This window comes from Balaenoptera musculus, chromosome 1 (genome assembly GCF_009873245.2).
Source record: "Balaenoptera musculus isolate JJ_BM4_2016_0621 chromosome 1, mBalMus1.pri.v3, whole genome shotgun sequence".
In the NCBI taxonomy this organism is placed as follows: Eukaryota; Metazoa; Chordata; class Mammalia; order Artiodactyla; family Balaenopteridae; genus Balaenoptera; species Balaenoptera musculus.
The window spans coordinates 32786725-32801387 of NC_045785.1; the positions used below are offsets into that span (position 1 = coordinate 32786725).

General features: G+C 42.5%; 1 protein-coding gene across 3 annotated transcripts in view; it reads left to right on the top strand.

The window, feature by feature from the left end:
• The window catches only part of SMAP2 (small ArfGAP2), a 48763-nt gene extending 42769 nt beyond the window's left edge, over nucleotides 1-5994 (top strand). For 2 of the 3 annotated variants that reach the window (XM_036860107.1, XM_036860116.1), the window contains exons 8-10: nucleotides 678-843; nucleotides 1301-1617; nucleotides 4668-4802. In XM_036860107.1, the coding sequence (XP_036716002.1) occupies nucleotides 678-843; nucleotides 1301-1617; nucleotides 4668-4793 (609 nt within the window). In that variant the 3' untranslated portion in view covers nucleotides 4794-4802. Of the gene's footprint in view, nucleotides 1-677; nucleotides 844-1300; nucleotides 1618-4667 lie in introns of all 3 variants that reach the window. The other variant, XM_036860098.1, reaches the window with a different exon arrangement.
• The last annotated feature ends 8669 nt before the right edge of the window (nucleotides 5995-14663 follow it).

Genomic DNA, 14663 nt, shown 5'->3' on the forward strand with positions numbered 1-14663 from the left:
TATCATCTGTGTTACAGCCTAAGGTTACTATTCATTCCATGTTGTCTCCTGCCCAAAAAGAGTGGGCCCTTTGAGTGGACTTCTGTTGAAGGTGTGTCAGGTTGTAAAGGCTGATCCTGTAGGTCAGCTCCTCAGCCTGAGTTATTGCCAGAGAGTTTGTAAGTAGGAAAGACTTGAAACCTTTAACGGCTACCATTTGTGGAATACCTGCTGTGTACAACAGGCACAGTGCTAGGTGATTTTGTATCTCATTTTGTATATTTCATTTATGATTTAAAATACTCACCACAACCCTGCAAAATGGATCTTTTATAGATGAGGAAATGTTAGTTCAGAAAAGTTAATGTGACTAGCTTCTCGTTGCACAACTAGTAAGTGGTGGCACTGGGATCTTAATTCAGTTCTCTCTGGATGCATCAGTTGTAGGTCATTTTTATTTGTTTATGTGTTAGTTTTCCACCAAATCACATTGTTTTGCTAAAGAACAAAGAATTGTACCAGAGCTTAACTATCAGGTGTTTCCAGATATTTGTATGGTAAAAGTGTCAGGAAGCTATTAACTCGAGCCATGAACTCTTATTGCAAATGTTAGAAGTGGCAGAGAGATGCAGGAGGTCCTTACAGAGACCCCCATGAGGACCATTCCAATCCCCACCCACCGCCCTCTTTGCCCTAAGGTTGTAGGTTCCATGCCAACCGCGGGGAGTGCCGGCTCTGTTCCCGAAAACCTAAACCTGTTTCCAGAGCCAGGGAGCAAATCAGAAGAAACAGGCAAGAAGCAGCTCTCTAAAGACTCCATCCTTTCACTCTATGGATCCCAGACGCCTCAGATGCCTGCCCAAGGTAGAGTTCATGGGGGTCATGGCAATGTGCCGGACAGAGACGTGAGGCCTTACATGCAGGAATCATTTGTTGTAACAGGGGCAGTTGCTCTGGGGGCCAGGACATCATACTCCAAACAAACCTGAACATGACATTCCTTGTGAAGCTACCAAGTATCAGGAGATAGAGATTGACGTAACTCAGAGCCATACTTCTGTGGCGTCTGGCATCACAGCTCTGTGAAGTCTGACTCAGGGTCCGGATCTGGACCCTAAAGGGGAAGTGGCTGGGTCAGCAGCCCGCTGGAAGCCATAGCAAGTCTTGGAGGGGCTCTGTCTAACCGTTTTGCTGTGTAAAAGAGCATTCTGAGTTGAGTAATCCTGAGGAATTCTAGCTGGAAAGGAGCAGCCAGTGTGAGTTTGGACTCACCTCGTGCGCATTCCTCTGTAACAGATCTGTGTGTATGTTTTCTTGGCAGCAATGTTCATGGCTCCTGCTCAGATGGCATATCCCACAGCCTACCCCAGCTTCCCTGGGGTTACACCTCCTAACAGCCTAATGGGGAGCATGATGCCCCCACCAGTAGGCATGGTCGCTCAGCCAGGAGCTTCTGGTGTGGTCGCCCCCATGGCCATGCCTGCAGGCTATATGGGTGGCATGCAGGCATCCATGATGGGTGTGCCAAACGGAATGATGACCACCCAGCAGGCCGGCTACATGGCAGGCCTGGCAGCTATGCCCCAGACTGTGTACGGGGTTCAGCCAGCTCAGCAGCTGCAGTGGAACCTTACTCAGGTAAGCTGCTCCACTTCACTCAGGACAAGAGTTTTGAGCCTCCCTCAAGTCCGTCTCACTTAGTGTCTCTCCCTTACCCTTTGAATCCTTGCAGCGTAGATGAGATATTGCCAAGAGACATTCTCGGGTTTGCTTCATTTATTTATTTTTTTTAACAGAAGATCTGTCTAACCTCAGACTTTCTAAGGCATTTTGGGTTCCTGTAGAATAAGGGTAACTGCCTAATTCTAAAACTCTCCACACATTCACCAAAACGACCTATACAGAGAAACAATGAGTGCAAATAAAAGCACCCATAACTCACGACTACCGCATCTAATAGAATACTACAAACCTCAAATTACATGACAGTAGGCACACAAACACCGAAATCCACCAGAGCCAACATCACAGAGACACCATGTGAAAAGAGGAGAGCGAGCAGGGGGCTAGAGGTGATAGAGCATAGATAAAATCACCCCCTAGAAAGAGAAAGCCCTGTCCTGATTAGAGGCATGTGGAGAAGAGGTCTGAGACGTGGTGGAGTAGAACTCTGGTTACTTGGAGAATCAAAAACAAGGGACTTGAAATATATAGGTTTATGAGTGGTAGCTTTGGAAAAACATTGTGTCTAGGAGAGATGGGGATGACCTAGAAGGAGGGGGTGCTGTTTGGAGACCTGGTGGTGAAGGGGAAGTAAGAAATGAGAAGTGGAAAAGAGAATCACAAAATCGGAAGATCCACCATTCTCCTTCCCACCAAATAATCATTTCACTATACTAACAGAAGAGGGCGCTCTTGTACTAACAAATCTAGTAGTCTCCCCAGACCCTCTCACCTGTCTGTATTATTGCTGATTCGGAAAAATAGAGCACTACAAACTAAACAGAAAGTGGCAGATGACATTCATACAAAACTACTATGAGAAGAAAATAGAAAATGAAAATCAAAACATTTCAGGAAGTGGAAATTCTCCCCCAAAAGCAGTCACGAAGTAGAAGAAAACTGTTACACAATCCACCAATCTGAATTAAATGTCCTTTAACAAACACTTGCAGATAAGACAAAACAGCTTGAATCAGAAATTTAAAAACTTAGAACCAAAATGGACAAAAAACTGGAAGTTGTGAAGTGAAAGTTTACTGAACTCAGGAAACAAATTGAAAAATGACACAATTATCTTAGAAATAGACTGAATTACAAGTTAGTCAAAGGAGAATAGATTCAACTGAAAATATATTTGGCATTGAGGAAAGGCATGAAACAGCTCAGAGAAGAGAACTAAATATAGAGAGCCGTAATAAGAATCAGAGAGAAAGTAATGCAGAAGTCAGGCAAAGAAGACCTAACATAAATATATTTGGAGACTCCCAAAGAAAAAGACAAAATAGTGGAACAGAATTAATATATTTAAAACTATAATACAAGACCATTTCTTAGAAATAAAAGACTTGAATATAATATTGAAAGAACCCACTGTGTATCTGGAAAAATTGACTCAGAATGGTCAACTCTGACGTATCCCAGTAAACTTTTAGACTCTGTAGACAAGAAAAAAAATCCATGAGTCCATAGTGATATTTTTAAAAAGTGGGTGTGGGATAGAAGGAGGGAAAGCCTTCTTTGCTGAAGAATGACAACTAATAATTGTAGAACGAACAGGGTATTCACACATTCTCAAAGAAATACCCTTCAGATTACTTATTAAGTACAGTGAAAGAACATATGATGGATACAACCTAAGATAAGTGATCAAACATAGAATTATCAACAGTGGGGCACATTAATTTCATGTGCTTCCTGGTATCTTATACTAAGAAGGACACATTATCACTTACATAGAATTTTTACCCAAAATATTTAACCTGGATCCAATCATAAGAAAACATGAGATAAATCTAAATTGAAGGATTTTCTGCAAAATAACCAACCTGGACTCTTAAAACAGTGTCAGGAAAAAATGGCGGGGGGACTCTTCTAGATTAAAGGAGACTAAAGAGATGTAAAATTGAAATGTAATGTATATTAGAATATAGTGTTAATATTAAACGTCTTGGACATATTAGTTGTAATGTGGTTCTAGGAAAGTCTTCTTTCTTATGAGATGATTCCTGACTTATTAAGGGGTGAAATGTCACGATATGTGCAATTTTCAGTGCCCATCAAAATGTTTAAAAGGTGACATATATGTATATATCAGAGAGAGAATAAGGCGAAAATGTTAACAATTGGTGAATTTAAGGAGCCATATATGGATTTCATTGTACTATTCTTTCAACCTTTCTGTAAATTTGAAATTTTCTTTAAAAGCTGGCGGAAGAAAAATAGTTATACCTTCTCCTAAAGGAAAAGAACTTAAACAGAAAATGTACCAGGCTTGGGAAATTTAAGGCATTTTTCTTTGAGAAATAGTTTCTTCTGTTCACTGCCAGAGGCCAGGCTTTCAATTGAATTCATAAAGAGACCCCAACCCCACCCAGGCCTGATGCCACCAACTCTTTTCTCCCAGCAATTTCCCTTCTCATACACTGAAGACCTGAAGACATGTTGGTCTTTTTTTTTTTTTTTTTTTTGCCTTCCTTTGTTCATTCTGAATGGTCCAGTTTCCTTTTCTTCTTCTTCTTCTCTCTGCTCGAGAACTTTCCCTGACACTGTCGGTAATGACTCTGCGGGAGATAAGACAGGAGCGCCAGCGTGGGGGCTTCTCTTTCTACTCTCAGGGTTGGCCACGGCCAGTTCACAACAGGCCCCTTCTTTTCAGGATGAGAGATTGGAAAAGAAACAGAGACTAACCTCCCATGCCGCTTTTATGTTGACTCGCTCCAGGATTCCCCCTTCCCCTTCCTGAGCAGTAGTCTCAGACAACATCTCCCTTCTGGAAAGTCCTTCATCTTCGTGGTCTGGTATCCTCGGAATGACCCGAGGGGGTTCAGGGCAGTTATGTACCCCGACAGAGCTCCCCTTTGTCTCACTCTCCCCTCCCCGCAGGTGGAAGGACTCCTTCCCTGCCTGTTGCTCTAGTTGGCCGCAGGCCCACAGCCCGGTCTGAGAGTCTCCCCTCTCCCTTTCAGATGACCCAGCAGATGGCTGGGATGAACTTCTGTGGCGCCAACGGCATGCTGAGCTACGGACAGTCCATGAACGGCGGGAACGGACAGGCAGCAAATCAGACTCTCAGCCCTCAGATGTGGAAATAAAAACAACGCACCTGGATGGCTACCACTCTCCTCAGCCGCCTCTCTCCCCGTGTTTCCTCTTTCCCCAACTGCTCCCCCACCCCCATCCCCTTTCCTACCTCTCTCTGTTTGGTTTAGAAACTGCTCAATCCATCACTTGGGACTTGGCATTCTGCCCAGCCCAGCCACGTCCCAAACACGAGGACCTCTCTGTTGTTTTCTGTCGTGCCTGTCCCCCAGCTCTCCTGACTCCCTCCCCAGCCTCAGCCCTGGTCCTCTCCTGGCACCAGCACCCTAGTAACTGTTGGCAGAAGGCACTTAGACTGTAGGATCAATGTGCACACCTTTGAGCACCTTTCCCACCAGGTGAAACCTCCTATCAGACTCAGAAAGGTCTGATAAGCTGTTTCCATATGTTTAAATTTGGGGTGAAAACAGAGGCATCATGCTCCCCTGATTTATGGGAATGAAGAAAGTAATGAAATCAAATTAAATATTCCTTGGGTCTTAGAGCAGTTTGGCCCTAGCCCTGGCGTGAGGCAAACGCCCTCCTACGAGGACGAGCAAAAATATGACTCTACTTTGCCCTGAATTGCTTTCTGGATCTGAGGCTTCAGGACTTTCTGCTTCGGCCAGCCTTTATTAGTACCAAAGACTCTACGAAGGTTCCCCACAAAAACACACACCCGTTTCCCTGCCTCCATCCTGCCTTCAGTAGGATCTGACTTTGTGGCTGGAGGACCAGCCCCTCCCGTGGGAATGCAGAGCTTAACATGTGTACTGCTTGTGTGTGTGTGTGTGTGTGTGTGTGTATTCCACCTCCCACTCCCTCCCCATCTGCTCTGGGTATTTTTGTTTTTGTTTTTTTAGTTTTAGGTTTGCAACAGAGAGGAGTTAATTTATCAACAGCCTAAAACTGTTGCCAGTTTTTCTTTAGTTAAAAAAAGGTACAATCTCATTGGTAGCTCCCTTCTTCCTTTCCCCTCTCCGCCCTGCCAGTCGCTCTCTCCTGCCGGTGTGTCCAGGCTGCTCTGTCTCCCCACCTGTCCAGGTGTATGAGGCAGAGTGCCTGGGCAGCTTTCCTCTCAGTCATCGTTCACCCCACTTGAAAATTAAAACAAGGAAACTTTGCTTAAAAGATTTCATCTTTGGGAACCACAACTCCTGGTTGCCTTTCTCCTGTGTATGTGTAAATTCCTTAATAAATATTGCAGGGAAGGACCGCTCGCTTGCTCTCACTGTGTCACTCCTGGAGGAGGGTGAGTTCCACGCAGATTTTCTGCTTTCCAGGGGCAGTTCCCTCACTTTCTGTATTTTTAAAAACTATTACATTTAGGATGGATAAACAACAAGGTCCTACTGCACAGGGAACTATATCCAATCTCCTGGGATAAACCATAATGGAAAAGAATATAAAAAAAGAATGTATATATGTATATAACTGAGTCACTTTGCTATACAGCAGAGATTAGCACAACATTGTAAATCAACTGTGTTTCCATTAAAAAAACAAAAAACTTTGTACAGAACATACCCAGGGGCCAGGCCCAGGCCCAGGCAGTCAGAAAGGGGGCCTTTCTCCAGAGGTGTCTAGAGTTGTGAGGGAGGGAACTCTGGATTTCTGTACCTGCTGGAGTCCCAGAACATCAGATCTAGAAGCACTCCCCCCCAACCCCACGCCAATAAAAAGCTGAGCCCACACCCACCCTTCCTTTGAGTATACCTTTTGAATACTTCCAGGTGTAAGTGAGAGGACAGCACAGTGGCTAAGAAAGTCAGCTCTGGATCAGGCTGCCAGTATTCATATCCCTTCTTACTCTGTGACCTGGGCAAGCTACTCAGCCCCTGGGTCTTAGTGTAAAATGGGACTCATGGTAATACTTAAAGTAAAATGAAGCAATTCCTGTGGTGCATTTAGCACACAGGGCACTTTGCACTCAAATGTTAGCAAATATTATGTGCCAGGCCTATGTTAGGTATTAATTCATTCAACAAATATTTAATAAGTGCTTACAATGTGCCAGGCACTGTCTTAGGCTCTGGAATGAAGCAATGAATCAAAACTCCCTGATCTCATGGGGTATTGTGGTAGGAGAGATGGACAATAAACAAGTAAATAGATTATTTAATTTCAGGTAGTAATAATACAAGGTAAGACAAGTTTAGAGGAGAGGGTGGGTATGGGACCGTTTGGATGGAACAGTCAGAAGGAGGTTACATTGGAACTGAGACCTGAATTAGGAGCCAGTCGTGTGGAGATCTGGAAAAAAATGGGAGCAAAGGTAGGCGTCTGTGTTGGAGATAGTTCGGTGGAGGTACTGGTTTGGGAGTCATCAGGGTGTGGATGGTATGTAAAGCCATGAGACCAGATGAAGTCACCTAAGGAGAGAGCATAAGGAGAAGAGGACTGAGCCTTGGGGCCCATTAGCTTTTAGAATTTGGGAAGAAGAGATAAGAAAAAAATGAATCTGGCGTAGTCCCTGCTCTCAAGAAACTTGCAGAATCATGGGGCAACAGACTTAGAATCTCTTTTACATGTTTTATGGGAGCTAGGAAGGTCAGGGAAGCCTTCCTAAGGTCAGAGGTGTTTGAACTGAGTCCTGGGGGCCAGGGAGGAGTTAACCAGTGGGTGAGGTGGGGGTGAGGAGAAGAGTCGTCCAGACAGTACCATGTGAAGGAAGAGACAGAAACCTGGAAGAGCACAGAACATTCCAGGAAGCACAAGCAGTTCTCTTTCTAAGGTCTGATGTGAGTCAAGGTGTGGTGAGAGGTGAGACTCAAGTGGGTTTGGGTCAGATCACGGGGGGCTTCCTTCACCCTAGGAAGGAGTTTAGCCTGAAGCGTTGTAAGCAGTGGAGTGACATGGTCAGATCTGAGTTTCAGGCGGCTCACTCTTGCATTGCTGACAGCAGTGTGTTTGAGAGAACAAGATCAGGTCTAGGGGACCAGAGAAGGGCAAGAGCTGAATGAGGGCCATGGTAGTGGAGGTGGGGAGACTGGAGCCGCTCGGAGGGGCATTTCATGAACAGCGTATGAGGCACATGGGGTGCTAACAGGTGTAGCACAAAAACGCTAAAATAAGTTTGGGAAAGACTGCATGTTGTATCACTTCTTGTACCGATACATCTAGAATATAATATCCAAAAAAGAATTCCCTGGCAGCCCAGTGGTTAGGACTCGGTGCTTTCACTGCACCTGGTTGTCCTGGTTCTATCCGTGGTCGGGGAACTAAGATCCTGCAAGCTGTGCAGCATGGCAAAAAAAAAAAACAAAAAAAACCACCAAAACAAAACAAAACGAAAACAAATAGTAATGGCTCCGAAAAGTCCTGTGGTAAAACTATTTAAAACAATTAATAGACTATATTTTTTAGAGCAGTTTTAGGTTCACAACGAAATTGAGCAGAAAGTACAGAGAGTTTCCATATACCCCTGTCCCCCACCTAGCCTCCTCCACTTTTGACATCCTGCACCAGAGCTGTACATTTGTTACAAACAATGAACCTACACCAACAGATCATTATCATAATCTACATTATGGTGCATTTTGGTGTTGTATCTTCTTTGGGTTTTGACAAAAGTACAATGACATGTATTCACCATTATAGTATAATACAGAATAGTTTCACTTTCTTGAAAACCCTCTGTGCTCTGCGTATCCATCCCTTGCTCCCACATAACTCCTGGAAACTAATGATTCTTTTTTTAATGTCTCCATAGTTTTGCCTTTTCCAGAATGTCATAGAGCTGGAATCATACAGTTTGTAGCCTTTTCAGATTGACTTCTTTTACTTAGTAATATGCATTTTTGTCTTTTCATGGCTTGTTAGCTCATTTCTTTTTAGTGCTGAATAGTATTTCAGAGCCTGAATGTGCCACAGTTTATTTTATCTATTCACTTACTGAAGGACATCTTGGTTGCTTCCAAGTTTTGGCAATTATAAATAAAGTTGCTATAAACATCTGTGTGCAGGTTTTTGTGTAGACATAAATTTCCAATCCATTTGAGTTATTACCAAGGAGCATGATCATATGATAAGAGTATATTTAGTTTTGTAAGAAATTGCCAAGTGTCTTCCAAAGTGGCTGAACCATTTTGCATTCCTACCAGTGATGAATGAGAGTTCCTATTGCTCCACATCCTTACTAGCATTTGGTGTTGTCAGTGTTTTTGGATCTAGGCCATTCTAATAGGTGTGTAGTGGTACCCCACTGCTGTTTTAATTTGCAATCACCTAATACGTAGTGTTGAATATCTTTTCAAATGTTTGTTTGCCATCTGTATACTTTGATTAGATTAAATTTAAGAACTGTTTATCAAAATATTCCATTGACAGAGTAGAAAGGCTTACCACAGAGTAAGCAAAAATATTTGAAATACATGATAAAGGACTTGTATTCAGAATATATGAAGAACTGCAAAACGAGAAAAAGACAGGCAAGCTAATGGAAAAACAGACAATGTAGACCTGACTAGGCACTTCAAGAGGCTACCAAAATGGCTAACAAACATATGAAGAGATGCCCAATCTCATTAGTAATTGGAGAAATACAAATAAAAACCACAATGAGACATCACTAAACACCTACCAGAATGGCTAAAATGCAAAAGGATAATCCAAGTGTTGTCAAATATGTGGAGCAATGGGAACACACAACTGGTAGGAGTGTAAATTGATACAACTACTTTGGAAAATGGTTTAGTATTATCTACTAATGTTGCTACCTAGATATACCTATAATTCAGTAATTCTACTCCTAGGTATACACCAAATAGAAATGCATGTACATGAGCATTAAAGACAAGCGTAAGAATGTTCATCATTATGCATGATATCGCCAAACCAGAGACAATCCAGATGTCCATCAGCAGAAAAATGGGTAAAGAAATTGTAGTATATTTATGTAATAGAATACTAAACAGCAATGGAAATTGCCAAACCAGAGTTATATACAACCATGTAGAGAAATCTCACAAACTTAATGTTGAAAACATTTTTCACTGTGTCATTTGAAAGTATGTTGCAGACACAGTGATACTTCACCATTAAATATTTGAGCATGCACCTTCTAAGAGTGATATATTCTTCTATATAACCACCATACCATTTTCATGCCATATTTGAGCATGCATTTTCTGAGTGATATATTCTTCTATATAACCACAATACCATTTTCATACCAATGAAGATTAACAATAATTCAATACCACCTAAAATTCTGTCCATTTTAATTTTTGCCAGTTATCCCAAGAATGTCTTCTGTTCCTTTTTTTTTTTTAACCAAGATCCAATTTAGGTTTATGCATTGCATTTGGTTATTATGTCTATTCAATTTCTTTTCATTTGGAACAATGCCTCTACCTTTTTTCCCCATGACATTGACTTTTTGAAGCCAATTCGTAGAAAGTTCTACATTTTTCATCTACCTGGAAACTAGAAAGTAGGTCTAGATTCACATTAAATATTTTGGCAAGAATATCTCATAGTTTATCTGGAGTACATCATATCACATCAAGGAGCAAATAATACCTGGAGAAAGGGACTTATACAGTCATTGGCAAAAATATGAGGGATCCATATGAAAATATTGAGTGTTCGATCAAGAAGACCAAGATGTAATTTAGGGTCAGGTGGTATGTATTGGCATGCATGCACCTACCGCAGATCTTAGATTTAATGTCCTGGATGCAGCATCTGGGCATATTTAAAATAGATAAAGCTAAACATTATATTGGCCAATCCTAAAAGCTGGGAAGACAGAAATTCCTTTGTATAATGTAGAGAAAAGATTCCAAAACTCAAGGAATTCTGGAATGAATTACCAAATATGTCATCCCTTTTCCCAACCTGTCCCTGGCAGAACCCTGAAGGCATTCCCTTTACCCAATGGCTTGAGACATACTTTCTTATATAAGTACTAGAGTCCTTAAAGCATGAGTTAGCAGGTGTTCTCTAGAGGCCAAGAATGCTAAAGTGTGCTCCCTATCTTCAGTGGAGTTGGGACGTTTCCAATAGTAGCCTTTAACAGTGGCCCACCTGCAATTTATGGTAATCAGAATGGATACCAAGATCTCTGGAGATGATGAGGATAGGGACCCAGACAAGTAGCAGCTCACTAAAGCCCTGCTTGATCTGTATAGCCAAAATTTCTCCAGGTTTGGAGACAGATGTCATCAAGATAAAAATGTAGCCCTGTATTCTATTGCTAGACCTGAGCTAGTTCAAAGACCTAGAGCCTATGGAAAAATGGAGAGGCCAGGTATCCTTGAGGAGGGAGCTTATAAAAGCCCCGTAAGTGTATAATGTGTATCTTACTTCCGGCTTTCCCCAAAGGGACCCGTTACCATTTTACCTGGGTCAATACACTAGGGAAACTACACAAACACTTTGGCAACAGTTCAACACTAGCTGTTAGCTATCACTATGTCCTGAGTACCCATAATGTTGGCCACTTGTCAGAGTGGAAGCATATAGAGATCAGGTAATGATGGAGTTTTGACCTAAGTCAGTCTCACCATATGGAACCTTAAACCCCTCCTGTAGTAGTTTCCCCATTTCTGAGTGTCTAGTTGGAAAAGATGCCCTTAGCAACTGAAAGAATTCTCACATTGGCTTGCTGACCAGTGAAGTAAGGACTGTTGAGAAAAGAGTGGAGAAGAGGAAGCTCCTGGAGCTCTTCCCTATCAAAATAATAAATCAGTAGCAGTATTACATCTCTGGGAGAATTTAAGAGACCACATGTCCATTTAACTTCAGTCTAGCTGGTGCAAAAGATGGATGGGTTTGGGAGAATGACAGTAAATTACCATTAACTTCTTCAGGTTAATACCTCCAAACTGGGTGATACTCATTACAGGTGCTTTTCCGAAGTTATTTCTTTATTGAATCTCATCAGGATAGTGTTTGACACATGATATATGTCTATTAACATTATAATTTTGGAGAGGGAATTTATCCTGATAAACAAAAATATCAGAAGGAATTTTTTGCTTTCGCTTGGTAGAACAGCAGTATGAGTTTACCACCCCATCTGAGGAATATGCCGCCTCTTAGATCTATGCAACAGTTCAATCTGTAGAGGCTTTGGCTCTCTCACCACAGTAGATTGTATTTTCCAAGATGGCTCCCACCAACATATACCCCATCCCACACTGGCATTCTTCCATTGAAAGGTGGGGTCTATTTTCTCTCCCTTTGAACACGAATAGTCCTTTATAACTGCCTCAACCAATAGAATGCAGCAGATATGACACTGTGTGACTTCTCAGGCTAGGTTATAAAAGGGCAATACATATGGCTTCTTCCTGGCTCTCTCTCTGTGTCTCGGGACTCTTGCCCTTCATACCAAGGCAACAGATTTTGAGAAAGCCCAGGCCACATAGAGAAGTCATATGTGGGTTTCTGGCCAACAGCCCTGGCCAGGCCTACGTGGCAGTAAATAACCTTCAGATGATTCCAGCTCTTTGCCTTTGAGTCTTTCAGCTAGGCTTCCAACATAATGGCACAAAGACAAGCTGTCTGCACTGTGCCCTGTCTGTATTTCTGACTTATGGGAACTGTGAGAGATAATAAATGATTATTATTGTTTTAAGCAGGAAGTAATAGGCAATCTATCATGTAATCTAATCTACAAGGAGTCCTGCCACATCATTGAATTATCTGAGGCATGTTTGGCTGATTCTTTTATTTTTTATTTTTTTATTTTTGGCCACACCATGACCAGTGATCAAACTCGTGGCCCCTGCATTGCGAGCGTGGAGTCTTAACCACTGGACCACCAGGGAAGTCCCCCGGGCTGACCCTTTTAAAGGAAAGAACAAGTTGCTGAACTGCTACCCTCTGTATTAAAAAGAAGTACTGCGCTTGATGAGTCCCTTTGGATTTGTAAAGCAAATATACCATAGTTGGGTGTGTTGACACAACGGATTTTGGAGGTGACCTGAAAAGCTGCCTACTTCAAGTGGAGTCCAGAGTAACAAATGTTTCTCTTGTTCAGGCTACAGGTATTTCTTCCCTCAGCCCACATGATTCAGTAGATCAGTAGCAGATCAGGATACTGTTTGGACACTCTTATAAGCCCCAATTAAAGAACCACCAAGAAGGCAATTATGGTTTTCGAAGCTATGCCTTCTTTGGCAAGTAACTATTTCCCCACCTGGCCTTGGTGGGGATTGAATCCCAGATCATGAGACCCTAGGTGCCGTGGGACCAGAGCTGCCCATAATGAACTTGGTAGTGGTCTGCCTGGGCCATATCTTTGGAGAACCTTCCATTTCAGTATCTTTAGATCTTTTTCTCTTTGGCCAATTGGAGTCACTGGAGAAGTGTTTTCAGATTTTCTACCCAGGGAGTATAGACCTGTGTGGAAGCATTCTGAGAAGAAGATTGGGAGTCTCAAGTTCAGTGTGTAAATTTTCATGTATTCTTGCCCCATTCCCTCCTCCATTTCCAGCATAGTACCCTGCCCTCAACTGTGCCTGGTGTTCTTCAGTTCAGAGACCACTCTGTTTTATCTTCTCCTTAAACTACTCCTCCAGTCTCCCACAGAGAGATAAAGAAGGCTTCCCTGGTGGCGCAGTGGTTGAGAATCTGCCTGCCAATGCAGGGGACACGGGTTCAATCCCTGGTCTGGGAAGATCCCACATGCTGCAGAGCAACTGGTCCCGTGAGCCACAACTACTGAGCCTGCGCGTCTGGAGCCTGTGCTCCACAACAAGAGAGGCCGCGACAGTGAGAGGCCCGCGCACCGCGATGAAGAGTGGCCCCCGCCCGCCGCAACTAGAGAAAGCCCTCGCACAGAAACGAAGACCCAACACAGCCAAAAATAAATAAATAAATAAAATTTATAAAAAAAGGAATGTCCATGTTAAAAATAAAGATTAAATGCCTCCCTTCCTGGGATGCCAATAAAAAAAAAAAAAAAAGAAGGACAGTCACCTGACTGTGGAGTACTGTAGAGATGCTGGAAATCTAACTGCTTCTAACAGATTTGCAACCAATATTGTATGTTTAACATTGCTTTCACTGCCCATTTCCAGAAGTACCCCAGGCAACCAATTTGTTTGCTTTTGGGAATTCTGTAATGTAAATCAGGTTGCTTCTTGGCTTTCCCCACTGCTCACTTAGGATTCAGCCTTTTAAGAACTCATAAAGCTATCATCACTCATCCATTTCTTGTCTTCTGGATTTATGCTTTTGGTTTTAAATCCTTTTTTTCTGCAGTTATGATGGGATTTTGTGAGGGAGTGGAGCTAAATACATGTGTTCCATCTGCTCCCTTTAACTAGAACTTAAGACCACAAGACAAGGGCTAAGAAGGCAGAAAGGCCAGAGGATGGGACCCTTCTTTTGGAAAGGGGTGCAGTTTTCCCAGGGAAGAGAGTTATGGACTGAGAGCCTCAAGGAAAAGAGCACCTGTGGGACAAGGGTTGTGACTACAGTCCTTGTGAAGTCTAAAGTGACAAGTACTTTCTTTCTAAGAGAGTTCAATTTCATTACGATTGTAATTCTGAATTTCCCTGACTCTGCCATAAAAGTTTTCATAAGACTTCAGTCTGGTTTATGAATATTGCGGGGGTTTAAGGAAAGCAAGAAGAAGATGGCTTTAATCTTTCCCATTGTCTCCCAGGATGGAGAAGGGGCATTAGCTTTGAGTGCCCACTCCCTAGTGAAACCAATGGACCCCGGGGGATTGTTCCAGAGAGGACAAGAGAAGAAAGAATAACCATCTGTTAATTCTCATGTGTTAGTGAAGGTTGTTCCTTTGAAGAGAAAGGACTCCAGCAAAATTCTGGATTTTTTAAGTGGAGTGGCAAGATGATTTATAAACTGAATGAATTCACTGGAAGCAGAAGCTCAGAACCAGGGGTGACCGTGACTCTGAAAGACAA